The sequence below is a fragment of the Triticum urartu genome, chromosome 5A (assembly GCF_056163025.1).
Source record: "Triticum urartu cultivar PI428250 chromosome 5A, HENAU_Tu73, whole genome shotgun sequence".
Classification (NCBI taxonomy): Eukaryota; Viridiplantae; Streptophyta; class Magnoliopsida; order Poales; family Poaceae; genus Triticum; species Triticum urartu.
In genome coordinates this window covers 484,112,443-484,139,212 of record NC_141877.1, presented here as the reverse complement: position 1 = coordinate 484,139,212, position 26,770 = coordinate 484,112,443, and the positions used below count along the sequence as shown (strand labels likewise).

At 47.2% G+C, this 26,770-nt stretch overlaps 6 protein-coding genes across 6 annotated transcripts; all 6 read left to right on the top strand.

The window, feature by feature from the left end:
• Window positions 1-1,165: 1,165 nt before the first annotated feature.
• Window positions 1,166-1,950, top strand: LOC125556354 (auxin-responsive protein SAUR19). The gene is given in 2 exon segments (XM_048719104.2): window positions 1,166-1,604; window positions 1,606-1,950. Coding segments are annotated over 2 exon segments (372 nt in total). The 5' UTR covers window positions 1,166-1,268; the 3' UTR covers window positions 1,642-1,950.
• Window positions 1,951-4,870: 2,920 nt separating this feature from the next.
• LOC125556353 (indole-3-acetic acid-induced protein ARG7-like) lies at window positions 4,871-5,702 on the top strand. The gene has a single exon (XM_048719103.2). It carries the CDS (start codon window positions 4,950-4,952, stop codon window positions 5,340-5,342), a length of 393 nt encoding a protein of 130 aa, XP_048575060.1. The 5' UTR covers window positions 4,871-4,949; the 3' UTR covers window positions 5,343-5,702.
• A 1,264-nt stretch (window positions 5,703-6,966) lies between these two features.
• LOC125556352 (auxin-responsive protein SAUR50-like) lies at window positions 6,967-7,815 on the top strand. The gene has a single exon (XM_048719102.2). It carries the CDS (start codon window positions 7,054-7,056, stop codon window positions 7,546-7,548), a length of 495 nt encoding a protein of 164 aa, XP_048575059.1. The 5' UTR covers window positions 6,967-7,053; the 3' UTR covers window positions 7,549-7,815.
• A 1,810-nt stretch (window positions 7,816-9,625) lies between these two features.
• LOC125556351 (auxin-induced protein X10A-like) lies at window positions 9,626-10,323 on the top strand. The gene has a single exon (XM_048719101.2). It carries the CDS (start codon window positions 9,709-9,711, stop codon window positions 10,099-10,101), a length of 393 nt encoding a protein of 130 aa, XP_048575058.1. The 5' UTR covers window positions 9,626-9,708; the 3' UTR covers window positions 10,102-10,323.
• A 1,528-nt stretch (window positions 10,324-11,851) lies between these two features.
• Window positions 11,852-12,667, top strand: LOC125556350 (auxin-responsive protein SAUR50). The gene has a single exon (XM_048719100.2). It carries the CDS (start codon window positions 11,979-11,981, stop codon window positions 12,366-12,368), a length of 390 nt encoding a protein of 129 aa, XP_048575057.1. The 5' UTR covers window positions 11,852-11,978; the 3' UTR covers window positions 12,369-12,667.
• A 4,106-nt stretch (window positions 12,668-16,773) lies between these two features.
• Window positions 16,774-18,998, top strand: LOC125509949 (large ribosomal subunit protein eL8y). Its single transcript, XM_048675021.2, has 7 exons — window positions 16,774-16,925; window positions 17,074-17,124; window positions 17,224-17,425; window positions 18,008-18,177; window positions 18,287-18,415; window positions 18,507-18,599; window positions 18,687-18,998. Exons 1-7 carry the CDS (start codon window positions 16,923-16,925, stop codon window positions 18,816-18,818), a joined length of 780 nt encoding a protein of 259 aa, XP_048530978.1. The 5' UTR covers window positions 16,774-16,922; the 3' UTR covers window positions 18,819-18,998.
• Window positions 18,999-26,770: the final 7,772 nt, after the last annotated feature.

Sequence of the window (26,770 nt, the reverse complement as noted above, 5' to 3'; positions counted from 1 at the left end):
AGGAGGAGGCCGGCGAACTCTATATAAGCCACCCCCCTCCTCAGTAGGAAGGGTTCGCACCCCTGTAATCCATACACGCATAATCCAGTCGACTGCCTCCGGCTCCGAGACGTAGGGTTATTACTTCCTCCGAAAAGGGCCTGAACTCGTAAACCTCGCGTGTAACAACTTCCCAATAGCTAGGATCTAGCCTCTCCATACTCACCCCCCTACATCACTGTCAGAGTTAGAACCACGACAGGGTCAGTTTTCATGTAACCTGATGTGTCCACAAGACATTCGCTCCCTGAATGTCTCTGTGCAACGACAACTCAAAGATCAGCAGGCTCAAGCAATAAGCTCAAGACACACCACATGCACGGATCTATTGTACTCCTAATTAAATCTAGACAAACACTGTCCACTAATACACAAATACTGTCCAAAAAAGGGTAGTTTGTGCGTCAAGATCTAGGTGTCAAATTTCAGAGTGCCGATGACGTAAAGTCTCAAGTCTGAACCCATCAAACAAAGCCTCCCTTGGCACTGTCGGTTTGGAGCGTTGCATGCGCCGTTACTGCTGCTAACCTAAACAACTCCGCTTGTGGCTGGGAAGTTTGACACCTCAAAACTAAACCAAATCATGCCGCAAGCGCTGGTCAGAGAGGATTAGAGGATTAACTAATGCGTGGCTAAATATGATGCATTATTTGCCATGACGCCACTCCATTGGCCCCTCCTCCAGCTCCAAGTCGACCAAGTCGACCATGATGGAATGAGGTAACACATGCTTCCACAATCCATAGTCGCAGCTAGCTAGCTCCTCCACTAGGCTAACCTTCCGAGGCTGCCAAATCGTACTCTAGATCTCTGATTAACATAATGTGAAGCATGGTTACTACTGTACGCGTGTGTCATGGAACGTATTAGAGTACAGATCCTAGTTGCTACTAAAGCAACAAGGTGCATCCTTCCAAAGATTCAACGAGTAAGGCACAAGGATTTATTCTATATGCACAATAATTGTCCAACTAATCTCCATCTGTTTTGTTTCTTTTTTTAACGGAATGGTCAGCAAAGTCTTTTGCGTATCCGTGAAAAACAAAACATTCGGGTCGCTCTCACTGGCTTCAGATTTCAAATACGGCCTTTCGATCGACAAACCACGTTTTGGCCAATCCCCCTATATAAATCGTTCCACCCCTTTCCTCTCCACCTCCCAATTCCAAGCTTGCTACAAATTCTTTGCAAATTTGCAACTAGCTATAGCCTGTGAGGTTTTGTGCACCATGGGCATGGCTGAGAAGAGTTCGGTGGCAAGGAAGGCCGGGTTGATCACCAAGACGCTAGACCGGTGCCGGAGCACGGTGGCGAGGAACAAGCCAACGGAGGGCTGCTTCTCGGTGTATGTCGGTGTAGACAGACAACGGTACATGGTGCGGACGGAGTGCTTGAGCCACCCGTTGTTCCAGGCGCTGCTGGAGGAGGCCGAGGAGGCGTTTGGGTACGCGGACGCGGGTCCCCTTGAGCTGCCCTGCAACACCGAGGCGTTCGCCAAGGTGCTGGAGAAGATCGAGGAGGAGAAGCAGATGGTGGCGCGGAGGAGGCACAACCTTCTCAGGGGAAACTCCTATCGGTCACTTGGCACAGGCTGGCCTATGATCGTCAGCCGGTCGTAACACATGTCTTTGGATTGGATGATGCCGAGTTGATGAGCTTTGAGTTTCTGTTGAGCTCGCATTCTCATATTATCATGTACACAGTTGAAAACAACCTTAGCTCCCGAGTATGGTAAACAACATTACCATAGACCGGGCAATGTTAGATATTTTTCCTCTTTATTCTTTTTTCAATTTCTGTGAGAAGGCAATGTTAGATGTTAATGTGTGTTCTCCTCCTAAGTTGTAGCAATTGTATGTGAAAGTGGTATACAGATACACGATAGAATTTGTAAGTTTTGTGATGATTATATATGGCGTAATATCGTAATTTTAAAATATGTACATGCAGTCCTCCTGCATGGTTCAATTTTTTTTAAAGTAGGATCGCACACTTCAATTCATCTCACAGTCTGTGTTTCTACCGTATTTTGGAAAAAGGTGATTTAGGTGAAACTATGCTAACATTAATCAACCATAGTGTTTTCTGTACTTGATCCATTCACAAGTATGTACTAATTTTCTATCCAAATTTGTTTCAAATCCATTTACTCACAGGATTACCGAGGCTGGTCAATTTTTATCCAAATAGTGCAAAAAGACTTGTGTCTCGACGCATTGATAAAAAAGAGTTTGTACAAGCCCAAAAATATGGGTGACACCCAGAGAATTACAACATGATCCCACTAAACGGTAGGCATCGTCCCCTTTTTAGCCGTTGGCCATTGCCTAGAGCTTCCGGCTTGATAGTGTCGAGGAGACTCTCTAAGCAGAGTAGAGTGTTGTCCAAATTGACCGTGTTTGCTTCCAGATGCATCATGACACCAACATGATGATTGAGGGCATGCCCTTCGTAGCAGCGTTCTGGATGGAGTGACTTGCTTGTTGCCACTAGTCCACATGTCGACCGGATCCAAGAGAGCACCTTGTTCCACAATATGCACGAGAAAGAACAACTGGTGAGAAGGTGTGAGGTTGTCTCCCTCGACTAGTCGAAGCACATAGCTATGTGCATTTTGTAGGTCGCGTCTCGCCAGTCTCTCGGTTGTCCAATGTCGTTCTTGACAGGCAAGCCACATGAAGAAGTTGACCTTGGGGGAAGAATGGCAAGACTTCCAATTCAACTTCCAGGAGTTCGAGCTGACCACTCCCTGAAAGAGGGCATCGTAGCAGCTCTTTGTGGTGTATTGACCGTTCGGTCTCCAACGCCACTTGAATTACCATCTGCATGACTTGGATGTATGCCATAGGGCCACAGGGCTCAGGGGCCCCTGATGTTCGAGGTCCAACGATGGCCAATCAAGGCCTCTCTGACGGTCTGCTGTTTCAGTGCATAGTGAGACCATAAGAAGGAGCTTAGGTAAAAATTTAGAAATGTCATGACTGTCCAACCAGCGATCCTCCTAGAATAAGGCATATGCTCTGTCACCAATCACCATCTTGGTGGATGAGGCGAATACCTCATGCTCACCATGGAAGAATTGGAGGTCTAGACCCCTCCATGGACCGAGGGGTCCGTGCGCATCCTCCACAACCAACATACCCTGAGGCTAGTCGTCGCTATGCTAAGGTCCAGGATACCCAAGCCGCCAAGTCCCCAAAGCAGAGTGGCTTCCACACCTTAAACCAATTGACATGGGAGCGGCTGCCTTGCATGGCCGCTCTGCGAACCAGAGAAAACCCCTCGGGATTTTTAGATCTCAAAGCAACGCCGCACAGCCTCCAAATATGGAGGCTTGCGGGCTTGATTTGGAGCAACCTCCATAAATTATGACTATCCAGAGTGGGATGATGACTATGCAGCAGCATTTTCATCCAAAATCGTCAAACAGGCTGGTTATTATAGCGACCAGACACATATGAAGACTCTGCTAGAATTGCTCTTAAGCCAGCTGACATGGCAGTGACTGCCTTTCGTGGCTGCTCTGCTAACCAAAGGAAACCCCTTAGACGTTTTAAATCTCAAAGCAGGAATAGAAACATGTTTGCTGCCTAAACACATGGCAGTATGGCACACCAATGAAGGTTTGGCATATTAAGTGATTTAATATTAACAAAAAATAACAGCAGACGATGACCAAAAAAAGGGAAACTCGGTTATATTCATATGGCTAAAAGAAATGCAAAGCACAAATGAACAGTTGTTTAGTAGATGTTGTAACCGAGAAGATATACAGCAACCGGCCATGGTTGTTCCATGGATTGATTGAATAAAAGGAATAGTTACTGATACATCACAAGCAACCAAAGGGGCTCACATCAAGCTTCAAATCTAATTTATGCTCACTGTTACGAGGGAAGAGAACACAAAGATACGACATTGGGTCAGTTTTCATGTAACCTGATGTGTCCACAAGACATTCGCTCCCTGAATGTCTCTGGGCAATGGCAACTAAAAGATCAGCAGGCTCAAGCAATAAGCTCAAGACACAGCACACACTCACCTATAGTACTCCTAATTAAATCTAGACAAACGCTATCCAAACAGGTCTAGTTTGTGCATTAAGATCTAGGTGTCAAATTTCGGAGTGCTGATGACGTGAAGTCTCAGGTCTGAACCCATCAAACAAAGCCTCCCTGGGCACGGTCGGTTTGGAGCGTTGCATGCGCCGTTGCTACTGCTAACCTAAACAACTCCGCTTGTGGTTGGGGAGTTTGACACCTCAAAACTAACCCCAAGCATGTAGCAAGCGCTGGGCAGAGAGTATTAACTAATCCGCGGCTAAATCAAATGCATTATTTGCCATGACGTCACGCCATTGGCCCCCTCCCTCCTCCAGCTCCTACCTCCAAGTCGATCATGATGAAATGATGTCACATACGCTTCCATAATCCACAGTCGCGGCTAGCTCCTCCCCTAGGTTAACCTTCCAAGGCAGCCAAATCACACTCTGAATCTCTGATTAACATATCATTAAGCATGATTACCACTGTACGCGTGTATCATGAAAGCGTATTATAATGCAAATGCTGCTAAAGCAACAGGCTGTATCCTTCCAAAGATTCAACGACTAAGGTGCAAAGGATTGATTCTATAATGTGCAATAATTGTCCAACTAATTCCATTTCTTTTTCGAACAGAATGGTGAGCAAAGTCTTGCATATTCGTGAAAAAGAAAGCCTTTGGGTCGCTCTCACAGGCTTCAGATTTCAAATACGGCCTTTCGATCGAGAGACCACATCCTGCTTGACCCGCCTATATATATATATATATATATATATATACCTTTCATCCCCACCTCCCAATTCCAAACTTGCTACACCTTCTTTGCAAATTTGCAACTAGCTATAGCCTGCGAGGTTTTGTGCACCATGGGCATGGCTGAGAAGGGGTCGGCAGCAAGGAAGGCCGGGCTGATCACCAAGACGCTGGACCGGTGCCGGAGCACGACGGCGAGGAACAACAAGCCGGCAGAGGGCTGCTTCTCAGTGTACGTCGGTGCGGGCAGGCAGCGGTTCGTGGTGCGGATGGAGTGCTTAAACCACCCGCTGTTCCGGGCACTGCTTGAGGAGGCCGAGGAGGCGTTTGGGTATGCCGACTCGGGGCCCCTTGAGCTGCCCTGCAACACCGAGGCATTTACCAAGGTGCTGGAGAAGATCGAGGAGGAGAAGCAGATGTCGGCTGGGAGGAGGCATGGCCTCGCCAGGGGGAACTCCTACCGGCTGCTCAGCACCGGCCGGCCTGTCATCATTGGCCGGTCGTAGCATGTCCATTTGTATTGGATAGGATGATGGCGAGTTGATGAGCTCTGAGTTTCTGTTGAGCTCATGTTCTCAGACTATCATGTACATATTTGGAAGCAACTTCAGCAATTCCAAGTATGGTAAACAACATCACGGTATACTAGGCAATATTAGATATTTTTCTTTCTTACACTTTTTTCTACTTTTGTGAGAAAGCACTGTTAGATGTTAGTGTGTGTTCTCATCCTAAGTTGTAGTAATTGCCGGTGAAAGTGTTATACAGATAGTCAGATACACAATGGAATTTGTAAGTTTTGTTATGACTATGTATGGCATACTGCCATAATTCCACAATAGAATCACACACTTTAATTCATCTCACACTGATTGCAAGCTGGAGCGTCTCCATACTATGTTTCTCAGAAAAAAGTGATTTAGACGGAACTATACTAACATTAATAAACCATACTATCTTTCAGAAGTTCATCTGTTATGCAAGTATCACAGGGCCTCCACTTGACAACTCGTATGTCCAATTCTTAAATCTCAAAGCATGAATAGAAACTTGTTTTCCGACTAGACACATGGCACATCAGTGAGTTCGGCATCAGTTAATTAACTGATCTAATATCAACAAGAACTAATAGCAGACTAGGACCAAAAAGGGGAAACTCGGTTATAGTCGTGTGGCTTAAAGAAATGCAAAGAACAAATGAACACTTGTTCGGTAAGATATATAGCAACCTGCCATAGTTGTTTCATCAACTGACTGATCGAATAAAATGATGATTTTCGTAATAATAACAGATACTATATCACAAGCAATCAAAGGGACTGACATTAGGTTCAGAACCCTAATTTATGGATACTCTTACATGGGAAGTTAACACAAAGATACGACATGGGGCTCGTTTGCATGTCAACTGATGTGTCCACAAGACATTGGTCCCCTGAATGTCTCTAGGCAACGGCGGTTCGGAGTTCAGCAGGGCTCAAGCAATAAGCTCAAGACACACCCCACACACGCATCAAATACTATTAAACACTATCCAAACAAGTGTAGTTCGTGCATTATTAAGATCCAAATGTCAAATTCAGTGTGTTGATGACATAAAGTTTCAAGTCTGAACCCATCGAACAAGCCTCTACGAGCGCCTAATGCTAAGCTAAACGACCCTTGTGGTTGGGGAGTTAGACACCTCAAAACTAATCCCAATCATGCAGCAAGCGGAGGTCAGAGAGGACTAATCAGATTAAACCCGCGACTAAATCTAATGCATTATTGCCATGACACCACGCCAGTGGCATGTAGCTAGCTCCAAGTCGACCATGATGGCATGATGTCACACAGACCAGCTTCCTTCACAGTCACAGCTAGCTCCTCCTCATTAGGTTAACCTTCCGAGGCTGCCAAATCGCACCCTAATTAGCATACTAATAAGTATTAGTACTGTACTCCCTCTGTAAACAAATATAAGAGTGTTTAGATCACTAAAGTATTATAGTACAAATGCTACTAAAACAACAAGGTGCAGTTCCAGTGAATAAGGTGCAACTCTTGATTCTATATGTGCAATAATTGTCTCATTAATTTCCATCTATTTCCCTTTGTTCTTTAGTGAGTGATGAGCAAAGTCCTTTTGCGTATTCGCGAAAAAGAGAGCCCTTTTGGGCCACTCTCACGGTCTCACCAGCTTCACATTTCAAAACACGGCCTTTCAACCAAGAGACCATGTCTTGGTTGATCTGTCTATATATGTCATCCCACCTCTCTCCTCCAATCCCCCAATTCCAAGCTTGTTCTACATTAATTGCAAACTTTTGCGACTACATGGCCTGTGAGGTTTTGCGCACCAAGGGGATGGCTGAGGAGAGGTCGGCGACGGGGAAGGCCGGGCTGATCACCAAGGCACTGGACCAGTGCTGGAGTACGACGGCAAGGAACAGCAAGCCAGCGGAGGGCTGCTTCTCAGTGTACGTCGGCATGGGCAGGCAGCGGTTCATTGTGAGGACGGAGTGTGTGAACCACCCGTTGTTCCGGGTGCTTCTGGCGGAGGCCGAGGAGATGTTTGGTTACGCAGCCACAGGGCCCCTTGAGCTGCCCTGCAACTCTGAGGCGTTCGCCGGGGTGCTGGAGCAGATCGAGGAGGAGATGCAGATGGCGGCGGGGAGGAGGAGGTACGGCCTCCCCAGGGGGAACTCCTACCGGCTGCTCAGCACCGGTTAGACTGTCATCATCAGCCGATCGTAGCAGTACACTGGATTGGCATTGAATGATGCCGAGTTGATGAGCTCCGAGTTTCTGCTGAGCTCGCATTTTCAGACTATCATGTACACATTTTGAAGCAGCCTTAGCATTCCCAAGTATGATAAACAACATCATCATATACTGGACAATGTTAGATATATTTATTTCTTCTTCCTTTTTCCATTTTTGTGAGAAAGCCAATGTTAGCTGTTCATGTGTGTTCACCTTATAAGTTGTAGTAACTGTCGGTGAAAGTGTTATACGGATACATGATATGATTTTTCAATTTGCGATATCTATATATGCCATAATGGAATAATTCCAAAGTAGAACCGCACACTTCAATTCATCTCAGCACAGATTGCAAGTTGGAGCGGCTATGTTTGTAATACATAATTAGATGGAACTACGCTAACATGAATCAACCATAGTGTTTTTGGTAGTTCATCGGTTATGCAAGTATCTACTGATTTGCTATCAAAATTTACAGAGCCTTAACTCATATAAACCAATTTTTAAATCTCAAAGCATGAATAGAAACATGTTTGCTGACTAGACACATGGCACACCAATGGAGATTTGGCACCAATTAATTAAGTGGTCTAATATCAACAAAAAACTAACAGCAAATGAGCACCAAAAAGGGGAAACTCGGTTATAGTCGTATGGCTTAAAGAAGCACAAAGAACAGATGAACGGATGTTTAGTAAGATATATAGCAGCCGGCCACGGTTGTTCCATCGATTTTGATCGAATAAAATGATGATTTTCATCTACATACTACAACATCACAAGCAATCAAAGGGACTAACATTAGGTTTCGAACCCTAGTTTATGGACACTCAGATGAGGGAAGAGAACACAAAGATATGACATGGGGTTAGTTTTCATATCAACTGATTTGTTCACAAGATATTCGACCACTAGATGTCTCTGGGCAATGGTGATTGAGAGTCCAACAGGCCTTTTTTTTAAGAAACACTCTCAACACGCACACGCACACACTCACCCATATGAACACACACACCTCTAAGAGAGTGAACCAATAGATCTTAAGATTGACAAAGTCGCCACAGACACATTGTTCCACTGAAAAAATAGTGCCAGAAAATATGAAATAAATTCAGGAGATGTGCGAGCACCCTTGGCGAGCACTATTGCCAAATTTAGAACTTGAACCTAGGTGAGCTGGTTCCACCACAAGGAACCTAACCATCTAAGCTATGCTTATGCTTAGTTCGCTAAAGCAATACACACCACACACACGCATCAAATACTATTAAACACTATCCACTAATACACAAACACTATCCAAACAAGTGTAGTTCATGCATGATTAAGATCCAAGTGTCAAATTTCAGAGTGATGACATAAAGTCTCAATTCTTTCTGAACCCATCAAACAAAGCCTTCACGGGCGCCGTCGGTTTGGAGCGTTCCATGCACTGTTGCTAATGCTAAGCTAAACAACCCTTGTGGCTGAGGAGTTTGACACCTCAAAACTAATACCAATCATGCAGCAAGGCCAGGTCAGAGAGGATTAACTAACCTGTAGCTAAATCTAATGCATTATTGCCATGACGCCACGACATTGGCCCCTCCTCCAGCTCCAAGTCGGACATGATGGCATGATGTCACACACACGCCAGCTTCCCTCCACAGTCGCAGCTAACTCTTCCTTAGGGTAACCTTCCGAGGCTGCCAAATCGCACCCTAATTAACATATCATTAAGCATTAGGCCTGTACGCACATATCATCAAAACGTACTATTATAGTACTCAAATGCTACTATTATTAAAACAACAAAGTGCATCCTACCTAACATCCAACCAGTAAGGCGCAGAGATTGGGAGATTCTATATGCACAATAATTGTCTGACTAATTTCCATTCATTTCCCTCTCTTTTTTAATGGAACGATGTGCAGAGTCTCTTGCGTATTCGTGAAAAAAGAAAGGCTTCAGGTCACTCTCGCCGGCTTCGTATTTCAAATACGACTTTTCGATTGATAGAACCCGTCTTTGTCGATCGGCCTATATATACCGTTCCACCCCTTTCCTTCCCACCTCCCAAATTCCAAGCTTGCTACACATTCTTTGCAAATTTGCAACTAGATATAGCCTACGAGGTTTTGTGCGCAATGGGCATGGCTGACAAGAGGTCGGCTGCAAGGAAGGCCGGGCTAATCACCAAGGCGCTGGACCGGTGCTGGACCACACCGGCGAGAAACAGCAAGCCGGTGGAGGGCTGCTTCTCGGTGTATGTTGGCGCCGGGAAGCAGCGGTTCGTGGTGCGGACAGAGTGCGTGAACCACCCGCTGTTCCGAGCGCTGTTGGAGGAGGCCGAGGAGGTGTTTGGGTACGCGGATGCAGGGCCCCTCGAGCTTCCCTGCAACGCCGAGGCGTTTGCCAGGGTGCTGCAGCAGATCAAGGAGGAGAAGCAGATGGTGGCAGGAAGGAGGTTCGTCCTTGCCAAGGGGAACTCCTACCGGCTGCTCGGCACCAGCCGGTCTGTCATCATCGGACAGTCGTAGCATACGAATTGGATGATGGCGAGTTGATGAGCTCTAAAGTTTCTGTTGAGCATTCCCATTATGATAAACAACACCATCATATACTGGGCAATGTTAGATATTTTTCTTCTTCTTCTTTTTTCTATTTTTGTAAGGTAATGCTGGATGTTGATGTGTGTTCCCACCCTAAGTTGTAGTAACTGTCGGTGAAAGTGTTATACAGATGCACATTCGAACCTGTAACTCTTGTGACGTCCATATATGGCCCAATGTCGCAACTCCAAAGTGGAATCGCGCAATTCAATTCATCCCACACTGATTGCAAGTGGTTTAATGGAACTACGCTAATATTAATGAACTATGGTGTTTCTCCGCAGATCATCTGCATGCAAGTATCCACTGATTTGCTACCGAATTTGTTTTAAGTCCATTTACACACAGGATTACAGAGCCTCAACACAAATGCCAAAAATATTTAATCTCAAAGCACCAATAGAAACATGTTTGCCGGCTAGACACTTGGCACTCCAATGGAGTTTTGGCAGCAATTAATCTAATATCTACAAAAACTAACCACAGACAAGGACCATAAACAGGAAAACTCAGTTATATAGGTATGGCTAAAAGGGAGGCAAAAAATCAATGAGGAGTAGTTTAGTAGATGATGTAATCGGGAAGATATATAGCAACTGACCCAGTTGGATGTGCAGCAACCAGGGCAAGCTTAACGGTTCCAGGTATTCTTTGACCCTTTCAGAGGACTGAAGAACACCAAAGCATGGGATCAAGTATCAGTAAGGGGGAAAACAGACACTGCAAATTACCAAGTATTAAAATAAAAATTAACTGCTTGATCCAGCCTTTTCTTATTTTTTGAGTTTGCAACCAATCAGTTGAACACAAGTATCGTACAGCAACAATACTACCATAACTAAACATAGGGATATTCTCTGAATATCTAAAGACAAGGCGATAAATCATCCATGACGTGTCTCGATAAACAGCCTTTACAGCCGTGACCATGGCCTTTCTTGAATTTCTGTCTCTTTATTCTATAGCATGGAGAAGCTAGAGCCATTAGTTTTGGCTCCAACTAATACTGGTACTCCAGGGGTTCCCGAGACGTAAACTCTAACCTCGCTTTTATAAACTAACATTTTGTGGCCCCACAGACAAATGGAACCATTAGGCAGATGCAGAGATCTTCACATAATATTGCCTTAACCATTGACTAATTAATCCAGTGCTAACTTTTGGAGGACTTGAAGCACCAACAAGAGTGCATGAGCTCTAGAAAATGGGTTAAATGTCCATCTTAACTTGATCCCTCTAGAGTCAAAAGTTGGATCCATATTGTTTTCACTACCTCAAGCTTATCTGAAAAGCTGGAGTCAAGAGCTTGGTGAAACCCCTGGTAAATAAAGCTTAGAAGCAAAATCAACATATCTTAAACATAATGGTATGTAAAAGTGGATCGAACTTCCGTCAGGCAGTTTTGGAGAGGAAAAGTCTACACTTCTATAAGATGAAACTTATTATTGTACAAATGCTGCTAAAACAACAAGTCACGTCCTTCTAATTAAAGATCAATGAATAAGGTGCAAAGCTTGATTCTATATGTGCAATAATTGTCTGACTATTTTCCATCACTTTCCCACTCTTCTTTAATGAAATGATAAGCAAGTCTTTTGCGTATTCACCTTTTAAAATAGCTTTTGGGTCACTCTCATCATCTTCATATCTCAAATACGGCCTTTCCATCGAGAGACCATGTCTTGGTGGATCCGTCTATATATACCATTCCACCCCTTTCCTCGCCACCTCCCAATTCCAAGCTTGCTACACTTTTTCTTCTTTTTGCAAATTGCAACTAGTTAGCCTGCTAACTTGTGTGCACCATGGGCATGGCTGAGAAGAGCTCGGCGACGAGGAAGGCCGGGCTGATTACCAAGACGCTGGACAGGTGCTGGAGCACACCAATGAGGAACAAGCCCGCAGAGGGCTGTTTCTCTGTCTACGTCGGTGCTGGGAGGCAGCGGTTTGTGGTGCGGACAGTGTGTGTGAACCACCCGCTGTTCCGGGCGCTGCTCGAGGAGGCCGAGGAGGTGTTTGGGTACGCGGCCGCAGGGCCCCTCGAGCTACCCTGCAACGCCGAGATGTTTGCCGGGGTGTTGGAGCAGATCGAGGAGGAGAAGCAGATGGCGGGACGAAGGAGGTGCGGCCTTGCCAGGGGGAACTCCTACCGGCTGCTTGGCACCGGTCGGGCTGTCATCATCGATCGGTCGTAGGATATGCATTAGATTTGATGATGCCGAGCTGATGAGCTCTGAGTTTTGTTGAGCTCGCATTCTGGGACTATCATGTAGTACATATTTGGAAGCAACCTTAGCGTTCCCAAGTATGGTAAACAACATCATCATATACTGGGCAAATGAGATACATTTCTTTCTTCTTCTTTTTCTATTTTGCATTTTTGTGAGAAGGCAATGTTAGATCTCGATGTGTTTTCCCCTCCTAAGTTGTATTATCTGTCGGTGGAAGTGTTATACCGAAATATAAAGAATCTATAAGTTTTTTTATGTCCATATATGGCATAATGTTGCAATTCTAAAGTAGAATCGCACAGTTCATTCATCTCGCACTGATTGCAAGTGGTTTGGATCAAATTACGCTAAGATACACCTATAGTGTTTTTCCACAGATATTCTCTTACGCAAGCATCCACTAATTTGCTATCCAAATCTGTTTGAATTCCATTTACACACTGGAATCTGGATTACAGAGCCTCAACTCATATGACAATTTTTTAAATCTCAAAGCACCGAAACATGTTTGCCTGCCTAGACATAGGGCACACCGAATGGAGGTATGGCATCAATTAATCAAGTGATCTAAATGAACAAAAACTAACCACAAAAAATGGCCATGAACGGGAAAAGTCGTTATGTTGATATGGTTAAAAGGTAGACAAAAAACAAATGAGCAGCAGTGCAGTAGATGATGTAGTCAGGAAGATATATCCATTGATTGATCGGACAAATGATGATTTGGCATCTATAAGGATCGATAGAACTAATGCCTCGGAAATGGAAAAGGGCTAAAGTAATGTTAGTTTAATACATTTGGTTGGATTCGTCTCCAGGTACATAAATTTATTCAAGACAAAGCTATAGAATTAGTGCATTAATGTACAATACTGATAGCATGTGGGTTACCATTTTCACTGTCAACTGATGTTTTTTCTCCAGCCAATACCGCTTGATGCTTTGCTAGGGACATTTTTGCAGAACCGTAACTTCAGAACCAGTCGATGAGCAACCTCCTTTGATCCTGCAATCAAGGCAAGGTTAACCAGCTCCAGATGGTGAGACTGGGTGACGATGCTGCTATCTACCTCGCACTCGTCCTGCCTGCTCAACGGCCTACCGGGGCAGTCGGTCTGGCACAAAAAGGGACTAAGGCAGGGCGATCCCATTTCTCCATTGCTGTTTATCATAGCCATTGATCCCTTGCACCGGCTGTTGCAAGCTGCTGGCGAGCTGGGGCTGCTCCAACCTCTGCCGGGTAGAGAAATAAAGCTGAGGGTCAGTCTCTATGCAGATGATGCGATCATATTCGCCAACCCGATTAAAGAAGAGATTGAAACGCTCATGCAAATTGTGCACTGCTTTGGAGAAGCCTCTGGTCTGAAGATCAACCTTCAGAAGTCCATGGCCACGCCGATCAGATGCTCGGGCATCGACATGGAGCAAGTTCTGCAGAGCTTTGGAGGGCGGCTCGCCCACTTCCCGCTCACATACCTGGGGTTGCCAATCAACATCAAACGTCTTAGGCTGGTTCACCTGCAGTTCATTCTGGACAGAATCAGGGCCCGCCTAGCCGGATGGAAAGGAAAGCTGCTGTCTATAGCTGCAAGAAGAGTGCTGGTCAGGGCTGTCCTTAGCTCGCTGCCAACTTTTGCAATCACAGCGCTGCGGGTGCCAAAAAAATTTCTGCAAGAGATGGACAAATCCCGTCGCAAATTTCTTTGGGCGCAAGATGAAGACTTGACTGGCGGCAAATGCAAAGTAAATTGGTCCAAAGTTTGCTCGCCTACAGAGTACGGTGGCCTCGGCATCCTTGACCTCTCAAAATTCAGCAGGGCCCTGAGATTGAGATGGCTATGGCATTCTTGGGTGAGCCCAGAACAGCCTTGGGTGGGGATGGAAGTGCCTTGCGATGGGAGCGACAAGGCGGCATTCAGGGTAATGACAATAGTCACCATCGGTGATGGTTGCAAGGCTACCTTTTGGGAGTGTGCCTGGGCTAGTGCCGAGCCTCTCAAGACGGCCTTCCCGCGTCTCTACAAACACTCGAGAAGAAAGAACAGGACTGTGCAGGCAGCTCTGCGTGACAACACTTGGATCAAGGACTTAGCACATGGCAACGTTAACCCTCTCCTCCAAGAATTCCTAACCTTGGAAAGACTGATCAGAATGGCCAGAACGCGTATGAGGCAGGGGCAGCCTGATGAAATCAAGTGGAAATTCACGGCCAGCGGGATCTATAGCACGTCGTCAGCATACCAGGCACAGTTTCTTGGATCGGTTCAGGCTCCGTTCAGAAAAACCGTGTGGACGGCTTGGGCCCCTGGCCGGATCAAAATCTTCTCCTGGCTGTTGCATCTGGATCGGCTATGGTGCAACGATAGGCTGCAAAGAAGAGGATGGGAAAATCAATACTTCTGCCAACTTTGCCTTCGACACCTTGAAAGTTCAGTGCATCTATTCTGGCGCTACGAGCTGTCTCTGAAGATCTGGGAGAAGGTGGCCTCGTGGCAGGGCTGCTAGGCTGTGCAGCCAGGTCTCTGGTCCTCCCTTCAACGCTCAACACAGATCATGGACACGATTATCAGCAACGCCGCGACGGGAAGTAGGAAGGGCATCAAAACCATCATCTTGCTGGTGCTTTGGGAAATATGGCTGGAGCGGCACCACTGCACCTTCAGAGGCAAGGTGGCGCAGCAGACAGACATCCTGGCTGCGATCAGGCGCAATATCGAGCTATGGCGGCAAGCTGGAGCCCAGTGTCTTGCACTGCCATTTGCAGAGCCACCAGCGGGGATCGGCTAAGACGCAGCATCACTTCACCTGGCCGGCTGCGCCTCTTTCCTCTTTCTTTTCATTTCTTCCTTTGATCTCTGGATCACCCCCCATGTATTTGTTTTCCAGCTTCTACCTGCTTAATATATGAATGCCAGCAATTTGCTGGATCTTTCAAAAAAAAAGGCAAGGTTAACGATTCCAGGTACTCTTTGACTCATTCAGAGGACTGAAGACCACCAAAGCATGGGATCAAGTATCAGTAAGGGGAAAGCAGACACTGCAAATTATTGGGTACTATATTGTTGCTATTGTTTGAATTTGCAACCAATCAGCTGAACCCAGGGACCGTACAGTACCCATTCTACCATGACTTAGAGATATTCTCTGAATATCCAAAGACAGAAATCGTGTATGCCGCGTCTCAATAAACAGCCTTGACCCATGCCCGGTTTTGTTGAATCTCTGGCTCTATATTCTACAGCATGGAGAAGCTAGAGCCATTAGTTTGGCTCCAAGTAACACCGGCACTCCAAGGGTTCTAGAGACGTAAACTCTAACCTCGCTTTTATATAATTGCCACTAGCATTTCCTGACCCCATGGACAAATGGATCCATTATCCAGATGCAGAGATCTTCATATAATATTGCCTTAATCATTGACTAATTTATCCAGTGCTAACTTTTGGAGGACTTGACGCACCAACAAGAGTGCGACAGCATTAGAAAATGTGTTAATTATCGATCTTAATTTGATCCCTCTAGAGTCAGAAGTTGATTATTTTCACTACCTCCAACTTGTCTGAGAAGCTGGAGCCAAGAGCATGGTGAAAGTGAAACCTCGAGTAAATGAAGCCTAGAAGCAAAGCCAACATGTCTTAACATATAATGGTATGCAGAAGTGGATCAGACCTTCATCAAGCAGTTTTGGAAGGGAAAAAAATTCTTATGGCAGCAAGAGCAGATGCACTTTAAAATTGGCCAGCAGACCAAATATGAATGTTCCTGCCACAACCTAAAACCAAATATCTGTCACCTCTAAGTAAAATCTACCTGCAAATCACAGTGTTCCCCCCAAATTCCCGTAGGATAAACTCCCCGGCATCAAGCACCAACCGAAATAACACTTTCACCGATGCCTATGCTTAGGTCCTAAGACGATCCAGAATGGGTCGCGAGACCTAGCCGTGGGGATTAAAAGAAACACAGAAAAAAACGAAGGAAAAATCCCAGGGAATCCATGCCGAGCACTTAGAACCGGAAGATAATTTTTGTTCCTGCGGACGGGGCTTCACGGCGGAAGGCGGCGACCCGCCGCTCCGCTCCGCCTCTTCGCCATGGCGCAAGGTTGGGGACAATGGAGCGGCCGCTACGGTAATATTCCGACGCGCGAGGGGCTTACGCGCAAAAGCTACCAAACCAAATAACCAATGGGCTATAGCCTTTTTCCGGACAGTCACCGGAGCGAGCGGCCCAGTCCAGTCCATTCCAGTGCAGTCCATTCCGGCCCACCTTACCTCCCCCTGTCCCTGCGGCCCAAGAGCGACCCCCTAAACCCTAATCCAGGCACTGGACGGCGGAGGCCTCACGACCCCGCCACACACCCCGCATCGGACGCTCAGAAATCATCCACGTCCCCCCGACGCCTCCTTTATAAAACTTCCCCTCCGCACCGAAGCGCCAGTCGGCCGCCTCCCCCCTCCACCTCCTCCCCAGCGTCGCCTCCCGTTCGGAACCCCAAGCTCCCCCGCCGCCGGCGAAATGGTGCGTCACCGCCACCGGCCCGCGCCTAGCCCCACGCCGTTCCACCGCGCTTCGTCCTCCTGGACGGATCCCCCGCGCTTCTTCTTTTCTGCGGTTTTGATTTGGTGTTCGAATCTCGTTCTAAGTGTGTGGATCGCGAATCTTGCAGGCCCCGAAGCGAGGCGGCAAGGCCCCGGTGCCGGCGAAGAAGAAGGCGGCGGTACTGCACCCACTCCTCTGCTGCGCCTTTGAATCTCTGCGGTGTCCACCGGTCGAGGCGCGTGTGATCTGACTGGGTTGGGTTGGTGTGTGGTTGCAGGACAAGGTGGTGAACCCGCTGTTCGAGAAGAGGCCGAAGCAGTTCGGCATCGGCGGGGCGCTGCCGCCCAAGAAGGACCTCCACCGGTTCGTCAAGTGGCCCAAGGTCGTCCGCATTCAGCGCCAGCGCCGCATCCTCAAGCAGCGCCTCAAGGTGCCCCCGGCGCTCCACCAGTTCACCCGCACCCTCGACAAGAACCTCGGTATATACAGAGCTCATCTATTCATTCATTCGTCATTTGACATTGGAGTCCATAATGCCTGAGGACGTTGGTAGATGTACTGTATTATTTTGACTTGTGGGTATGCAATAGCTAAGTGAGCGAGTCTTAATTTTGTCAAGATAATGAAAAGAGTTGATGGATGTGTTAAGGTTCCTGCTGTTAGGATACATTGGGAGGGGGCTCTCTTCTTGCATGATTAGGGCAATGCATGCTGTTCTCCTACATGCCTACTATATTTTTTACTGGATATATTGGCATGCCATGACAGTATGAAGTAGTAGAATGGCTAGCACAAGCTTTCACTTCTAACTTCTAAGGATGCCAGCAGTAGGAAGAAGCATTGTTGCTATGTTTGTACCTGAAGTCATGTCTTCTATATTAGCATTTCCTTTATGTTGCAACGTGTTTACTTGCTAGCTCATGAATTATGCTGTAATGTATAGCAACAAAAGCAGCCAGCGAGTATTTGACTAGTTTAAGTTCAATTCCGCTGCATATTGCGTCACTTTAGTTTCTGCAAAAACTTTGTTACAAATCTCTGATATTAATTGCTTGTTGCAGCCACCAACCTGTTTAAGATGCTTCTCAAGTACCGCCCCGAGGACAAGGTGGCTAAGAAGGAGAGGCTTCTGAAGAGGGCCCAGGCTGAGGCTGAGGGGAAAACCGTTGAGGCCAAGAAGCCAATTGTTGTGAAGTATGGTCTTAACCATGTCACTTACCTCATCGAGCAGGTACTGATATGAGTTACCTCTTTGTTTGACCTAATTAATCCTTATTCCTAGCTTCTTTTGTGGCTACAATAATCATTCTTATGATCAATCCTTGTGTTCTGTGCTGCAGAGCAAGGCTCAGCTGGTCGTCATCGCTCATGATGTTGACCCAATTGAGCTGGTTGTGTGGCTCCCAGCCCTGTGCAGGAAGATGGAGGTCCCATACTGCATTGTTAAGGGAAAGTCACGCCTTGGATCGGTATATTTTCTCCTGCCACCCCCTCTTGAACACTTATTAAATCTTTAACAGTAACCAGAAACAAATGCTCACTTTGTCTTGTCCCCTATAGATCGTTCACAAGAAGACTGCCTCAGTTCTGTGCCTTACCACTGTGAAGAACGAGGACAAGCTTGAGTTCAGCAAGATCTTGGAGGCTATCAAGGTATGTGGCTCATATAACCTTTGCTATCATTGATATGCAGTCCACCTGTGAACACTTCTAATGACTCCGGTGTCCATTATTCTGCAGGCTAACTTCAATGACAAGTTCGACGAGGTCAGGAAGAAGTGGGGCGGTGGTGTCATGGGCTCCAAGTCGCAGGCCAAGACCAAGGCCAGGGAAAGGCTCATCGCCAAGGAGGCTGCGCAGAGGATGAACTAAGCCTAGCCTTATATGTCAGACCATATGCCATGTAGTTTCCCTTTCAGTGTGTCCTGATTTTGACGAGGAACTCGAACCCTTTTAGCAGCACTGTGGAATCGTATTGTGGTTTTCTGATTCTCTGTTCCGTTCGCCAGACTTATGCAAAGATCAGATGAGGTTTACCATGTTTGGATTCTATATAGTTTTATGTCCTTTATCGAGTCAAAGTTGGTTGTGTGTTTGTTCTGAGACCTAGGGAATTAAAAATATTGCGAGCTCCTGTCCAGCATGAAAGTATTCAATGACCTTTTTAGTGTTGCGTCACGTATCATGCTAGCGGGCGCTGCACAGAAACGATGCTCGTGCCATCCTCCGCGCTTATCAACATCCGCAGTACTCTCTCCGGTCCTTTTTACTCTTGTGTATTAGGTTTGTGTCTAAGTTGACCAAATTAGTATTAAAAAATATCAACATCCGCAGTACCAAATATATATATATATATATATATATATATATATATATATATATATATATATATATATATATCATGAAGCTACATTTCATAATAAATCTAAAATTTGTATTAGAAAATATCAACATCCACATTACCAAATATTTTGACGGGAACAAGGCAAAAGGACTTGCCATTTTCATCGATTAAGAAGAAGAGAATTGTCTGGTTAATTGATGGAAAACCGGGCTAAAACTGATACAACACTGCCCACATGATATGGGCACCACCGGCCAACCTGGCTACCGGCACATGCCAACAGATGATCATACTGGACTCGCTTCAACGCAGCTCTGACTTCACAATACCAAATATATATCATTTTGTAATAAATCAAACAATGTTGATTTGATAATGTGAATCTTGATATTTTATAAATTTGGTCAAAGTAGAGATACTTTGACTTCAGACAGAACTTATATACAGACTAAAAAAAATCGGATGGAGTACAACAGACAGTACTATTTTCCCTCTTTCCATGTCAGCTTCTATGTGTTGTTTGATGCATAACATTGAGTCCGATGTAATTATTCAAGAATCTATGGGATGCTATTGGCGGTGACGGGCTTATGGTGCGCCACTTCATCCGCGCCCCCAACAGGGCCCCCCAGGTCACTTTTTCGGCGCCGGCGCCGAAAAAACGGCCCAGTCGCGCCCCCAGGACACCGAAAATCGCCGGTTCGGACCTTTTTTCCGCCCGGCGGTCACAGGCCGAACCCGGCGCGCTGGGGAGCAGTTGGGGGCTCCGGCGCTAGGGAAAAGCACGCCTGGCCCACACCGACAGGGGAAAAGTCAAGGTTTTCTTCCCCCGGCTTGCCTCGCACCCCCCGCGCCCTCGGCCACCACTAGCTATATCCCGGCGACGGCCGTCGCCCTACTCCGCTAGATAGCCATTCCCCGCCGGAAAATAGCAGCGCTTCGCCGCGGCAGCCCCTCCCACAGCAGTTGGACGTTTCCGGCCGCCGTTTTTCGGCTGCGGAGGCGCGGTTTAACGGCCGGTACACCGAGCGCAAAGTGTTCGGTGTTTTGCCTGCCTCGGCGATGGACTCGGATGAGGAGGAAGAGCTCGCCGCGCTGCTGGAGGAGGAAGCCGCGGCCGACGTCCAGGAAGAAGAGCATCTCATGGTGCTCGCCGCCCTCGCCCAGCTGCTGGCGAGCAATGAAAAGCCGCGGCGAGGTGGCTCGGCGCCGGGGCGGATGAAAGCAAAGAACCGGCATCGTCTCCAAGGCTACTGCATGCTCTACTCCGACTACTTCGCCGATGCTCCACTTCATGGCGAGAGAACATTTCGGCGCCGTTATCGGATGAGCCGAAAGCTCTTCCTCAGGATTGTGAATTCCATCCGGGAGTTCGACAACTACTTCAAGTGCAAGATGGATTGCACTGGCGCTCTTGGATTCACCTCCATCCAGAAGTGCACGACAGCGATGAGGATGCTTGCATATGGAGCTCCCAGTGATTCACTCGACGACTATGGGCGCATGGCCGAGTCCACCTGTAACGCCCCGAGACCGATGTGCCAGGTGTCGTCCAGTTATTCGTGGTTGTTGCCATGTCATCTGCTTGCGTGTTGCATCTTATCATGTCATCATGTACATTGCATCATCATATTTTCGAAACTTGCATCCGTCCGGGTTCCCCAGTTTCGTCCGTCGTCCGTTCTGAGCCCAGACACACTTGCACATGCCCGCGGCATGTCCGAAATAGTATTTTATAAGTGGCCGGAAAATGTTCTCGGAATGGGTTGGAAGTTGGCATGTGGTGTTGTTATGTTGCAGGTAGGCCGCCTACCAAGTTTCATCACATTCGGAGTTCGTTTGATAGCCCAACGGATAACTATAGCGACATTATAGTCGGTCTAACGTCGGACGTTTTCGGTCTCCGGAAACAGATGCCGGGCCCTCCCTCTCTCTTCTCCCCCTCGCAGTCTCGCCACAGCCCACCTAGTCCATCCTCCTTCCCCTCTTCGCTTCCGGAGTTGTCCGATGCGACCGCACGGTCCGAAACCCTCTCTGCACAGTGCATCGAACCCCTCACGTGCGCGTCCGAAATTGTCCCGGACCCGACCCGGGCAGTCGTCACCGTTGGATCCGGATCATCCCCAAACGTCTACAAAACATCTCTGTTTTCTTATTTGGGCTCCCTAGCCTATTTTTCCCGGCCGTTCGATTTTAATCGGAGGCTCCAGATAGCCCCTAACCTATTTCACCTGAGGTATATATTTGGTCCAACCCTAAAAATTAGGAGGTCTGTCCCATCCACCCTCCTGCCCGCCGCCACCTACCTACCCTCTCCCTCTCGGGATCCATCCTCTCCCTGTTTTCCACGCCCAACCAACCAGCGCCTCCCCTCGATCCCCAGCCACCTCTCTGCTGCTCGAGTCCCCAACCACCAGCGACCAATGGAGCCCGAGGCCTCCCCTGCCTCGCCTCGCGTCTCCCCGTTGCTGCCCGACCTCGCCGGCCGTTTGATCGAAAGCCGCTGCCCCGGCCACCTTGCGCCACCTCCTGCCTCGTCCTCGTCTGCGCGGGAGACGAGCGACCGAAGCGCAGCGCCGAGTTCCCCTACATCAAGCCGTTTCTTCGCCGCGTCCTCGTCGGAGATGGACTCCGGCCGTTCCTTTTTCCTTCTTCCGTCTCCGCATTCCATCTCTTTTACCTTATCTCTGAATCTGTCCTTTGCTTCTCTGAATATCAGCGCCATGGTTGCCGCCCCAAGCTTCGTCGCGGGTCGCCTCCGTCCCGCCTCCGGTCAGGTCCGGCGCCCGTGTGGCAGGATCCGCCTGTCCACATCTATTTCAGCGCCGCCGTTTCCCGCTCCTCCGCCTCACCTTTCGCCCTAGCTGCGAGCCACCGCCGCCCGGATCCTCCCCGAGCTCCAAGTCCTGCGCCTGCTGGCCCTGTCGCGAGTCCCCAGCGCCGCCTCCTTCTGTTCGAGCGAGGGAGACGAGCGAGGACTTTTCCTGCATCGAGCCTGCGTCCCTCCCTCACGTTGACTACGGCCTCGATCCGAGCCAACGTGTACGAGCGCCAGAACCCAGCTTCCCTTGCCTCGCCCACGGGCCTCCTCGTTCGGCCCAGCCAGATCTGGCCGTTGGGTGAGCAGCCTCCCGGCCTTTTCCACTGTTGGGCCAGCCTCTGTTTCGGCCCAACACATGTTTTTTTCTGAACGTTTTAGCTTTTATTCTAGAGTTTCCAGTTTTGCAGAAAACCCCTTCGGGATCATGCATTTAATAACTTCTAAACCGTGCATCGGATTAAAATGAATTATTTATGAAACTTGCTTAGAATTTCATCTAGTTTAATAATATGCAACTTTCATCTATGTTTAAAATGTTTAAAATGATGTTTGTTTTAATTTGCTTAAATAACTTGCTAAAACGGTTTTAATCATAACTAATTAACCGTAGCTCCGAATTTAATAAACTTTATATGTAAATGGGGTAGAAAAATGCCTAGTTTAACATGGTGGCCTTACTTTGCATGTTTAACAACTCTAAAATAATGTTTAGGGCAGAACAGTACCAAATCTATAATATGCTCATGAGGAGTTTCCGGAATTGTTGTTCGTTGCTTCCAGCCTCATTTAAACTTGACTAGATAGGTAGTTTACTTTGCTTCACCTCTTGCCATACTAACAACATTTAATCTTGTTGAGTAAATAAACGAGAGGGAACTAAAATAAGGCATGTGGTGTTCCGTCAATATGCAACTCGTTGCATATTGAGCTCCACTTAACTTGTAGTGTTGTTTGTGCATTTTGCCATGCCATGTTTCATTAAACCGGACATGCATCATACTTGGTTGTGCATCATGCCATGTTCATGTGTTGGTTGTTTACTATGTTGTGTGCTTCTTTCCGGTGTTTGCTTCTTCGGGTTGGATTCGACAATGTCGCGTTTGTGAGAATCCGTTCGACTACGTCCGTTTGTCTTCTTCATGGACTCGTTCTTCTTCCTTGCGGGATTTCAGGCAAGATGATCATACCCTCGAAATCACTACTATCTTTGCTTTGCTAGATTGCTCGCTCTTTTGCTATGCCAATGCTACGATGCCTACCACTTGCTTTCAAGCCTCCCAAATTGCCATGTCAAACCTCTAACCCACCATGTCCTAGCAAACCGTTGATTGGCTATGTTACCGCTTTGCTCAGCCCCTCTTATAGCGTTGCTAGTTGCAGGTGAAGATTGGAGACCGTTCCTTGTGGGAACATTATTTACTTGTTGGGATATCATTATATTGCCATGTTATCTTAATGCATCTATATACTTGGTAAAGGGTGGAGGGCTCGGTCTCTCGCCTAGTGTTTTGTTCCACTCTTGCCGCCCTAGTTTCCGTCATATCGGTGTTATGTTCCCGGATTTTGCGTTCCTTACGCGGTTGGGTTATAATGGGAACCCCTTGATAGTTCGCCTTGATTAAAGCTTTTCCAGCAATGCCCAACTTTGGTTTTACCATTTGCCACCTAGCATTTTCTTTCCCTTGGGTTCTGCAGACTCAAGGGTCATCATTATTTTAACACCCCCCCCGGGCCAGTGCTCCTTTGAGTGTTGGTCCACCTGTCAGCTGCCGGTGGCCACCAGGGGCAACTCTGGGCTGGCCTACCCGTACCTAAGACAATCTGAGTGTGCCCTGAGAAAGAGATATGTGCAGCTCCTATCGGGATTTGTCGGCACATTCGGGTGGTGTTGCTGGATTTGTTTTAACTTGTCGAAGTGTCTTGTAGAACCGAGATACCGAGTCTGATCGGAACGTCTCGGGAGGAGGTCTATTCCTTCGTTGACCGTGAGAGCTTGTCATGGGCTAAGTTGGGACTCCCCTGCAGGGATTTGAACTTTCGAAAGCCGTGCCCGCGGTTATGGGCAGATGGAAATTTGTTAATGTCCGGTTGTAGAAAACCTGAAGTTGACCGTAATTAAAATACATCAACCGCGTGTGTTACCGTGATGGTCTCTTTCCGGCGGAGTCCGGGAAGTGAACACGGTGTTGGAGTAATGTTTGACGTAGGTTGTTCTAGGATCACTTCTTGATCATAGTTTCACGATCGTACTTTGCCTTCTCTTCTCGCTCTCATTTGCGTATGTTTAGCCACCATATATGCTAGTCGCTTGCTGCAGCTCCACCTCATACCTTTTACCCTACCTATAAGCTTAAATAGTCTTGATTGCGAGGGTGCGAGATTGCTGAGTCCCCGTGACTCACAGATACTTCCAAAACCAGCTTGCAGGTGCCGATGAGTCCTTGCAGATGACGCGACCCAGCTCAGGAGGAGCTCGTTGAAGATCTTGTCCTTGGTGTTGTTTCGTTCTAGTTGATCAGTAGTGGAGCCCAGTTGGGGTCGATCGGGGACCTTTGTCGCATTTGGGGTTCTTCTTTTATTTTGGTTCCGTAGTCGGACCATGAGTGTATTTGGATGTTGTAATTCTTATTCATGTATTGTGTGAAGTGGCGATTGTAAGCCAACTATGTAACTCTTTCCCTTATGTATTACATGGGTTGTGTGAAGATTACCTCACTTGCGACATTACTTTCAATGCGGTTATGCCTCTAAGTCGTGCTTCGACACGTGGGAGATATAGCCGCATCGAGGGCGTTACACCACCAGCATAGAGGGTTTCTACAAGTTCTGTCGGGCAGTGGTGGCAGTGTTTGAGCCACAATACTTGAGAACACCCAATGCGGAAGACACTGCTCGGATCCTAGCCCAGAATACAGCAAGAGGATTTCCTGGGATGCTTGGAAGCATCGACTGCATGCATTGGAGATGGAAGAATTGCCCATTTGGTTGGCAGGGGATGTACAAAGGCGCCAAAGGCGGTTGAAGTGTGGTGCTTGAGGCGGTAGCCACACAGGACCTCCGGATTTGGCACTCCTTCTTTGGTATGCCAGGAACTCACAATGACATCAACGTGCTGCAGTGCTCTCCTATTTTTGCCAAGCTCGTTGAGGGCCATTCTCCTCCGGTGAACTTCGAGATCAATGGGCACCAATACAACAAGGGGTACTATCTAGCTGACGGCATCTATCCGAGATGGTCGACATTTGTGAAGACGATCTCAAACCCTGTGGCAGGAGGCAAGAACGACTGGTTTGCGAAGCTTCAGGAGGCTTGCAGGAAGGATGTCGAGCGGGCATTTGGTGTGCTCCAATCTCGATTTGCTGTTGTTCGGTACCCCGCTCAGACCTGGTCCAAAGATCAAATGTGGGAGATTATGACTTGCTGTGTCATCTTGCACAACATGATCATCGAGAGCGAGCAAGAAGACCCAGTGTTTGACACTGAACCATACTACAGGCAGGGTCCTCTAGCCGAAGTTGATCACCAGCTACCAGCAACTTGGACTGCCTATCTCAGTATGCGTCAGGAGATCCGAGACCCACAGGTGCATCATCAACTGCAGAAAGATCTGATTGAGCACCTATGGAGGCTCAAGGGGGACGCCGTGTGATGAAATACGAGTTTTTATTTGGTGAACTATATAATTTGTATTGAACTATTCGTTGTTATACTATTTTGTTGAAGTATTTGATTTTTCTGTGATGAAATATGTGATAAAAAATAATTGTGTTGATAATTGAACGCCGAGACACGGTGAAACCACGCCGAATATGGGCCTATTCTCGCCCATATGGGCCCTTTATTCGCCGAAATTGGGCTGCAAAGTGGGCCAATTTCGGCGCCTGGGGACGAGCTGGGGGTGACGACTGGGCGCAAAACCGCCCCCAGCACCGATTGTATCGCCGGCTCGCCCCCAGGGACGATTTTTATGCATCCTTGGGGGGGGGCAACGGCTGGAGATGCCCTTATATGCCAGAGCATATGCCATGTAGTTTCCCTTTCAGTGTGTCCTGATTTTGACGAGGAACTCGAACCCTTTTAGCAGCACTGTGGAATCGTATTGTGGTTTTCTGATTCTCTGTTCCGTTCGCCAGACTTATGCAAAGATCAGATGAGGTTTACCCATGTTTGGATTCTATATAGTTTTATGTCCTTTGTCGAGTCAAAGTTGGCTGTGTGTTTGTTCTGAGACCTAGGGAATTAAAAATATTGCGAGCTCCTGTCCAGCATGAAAGTATTCAATGACCTTTTTAGTGTTGCGTCACGTATCATGCTAGCGGGCGCTGCACAGAAACGATGCTCGTGCCATCCTCCGCTCTAAAGACCCAGCACCCTGATGCACTCTTAGGTATATCCTGTATTCTCTTCGGTCCTTTTTACTCTTTCCGGTCCTTTTTACTCTTGTGTATTAGGTTTGTGTCTAAGTTGACCAAATTAGTATTAAAAAATATCAACATCCGCAGTACCAAATATATATATATATATATATATATATATATATATTATGAAGCTACATTTCTTACTAAATCTAAAATTTGTATTAGAAAATATCAACATCCACAGTACCAAATATTTTGACGGGAACAAGGCAAAAGGACATGCCATTTTCATCGATTAAGA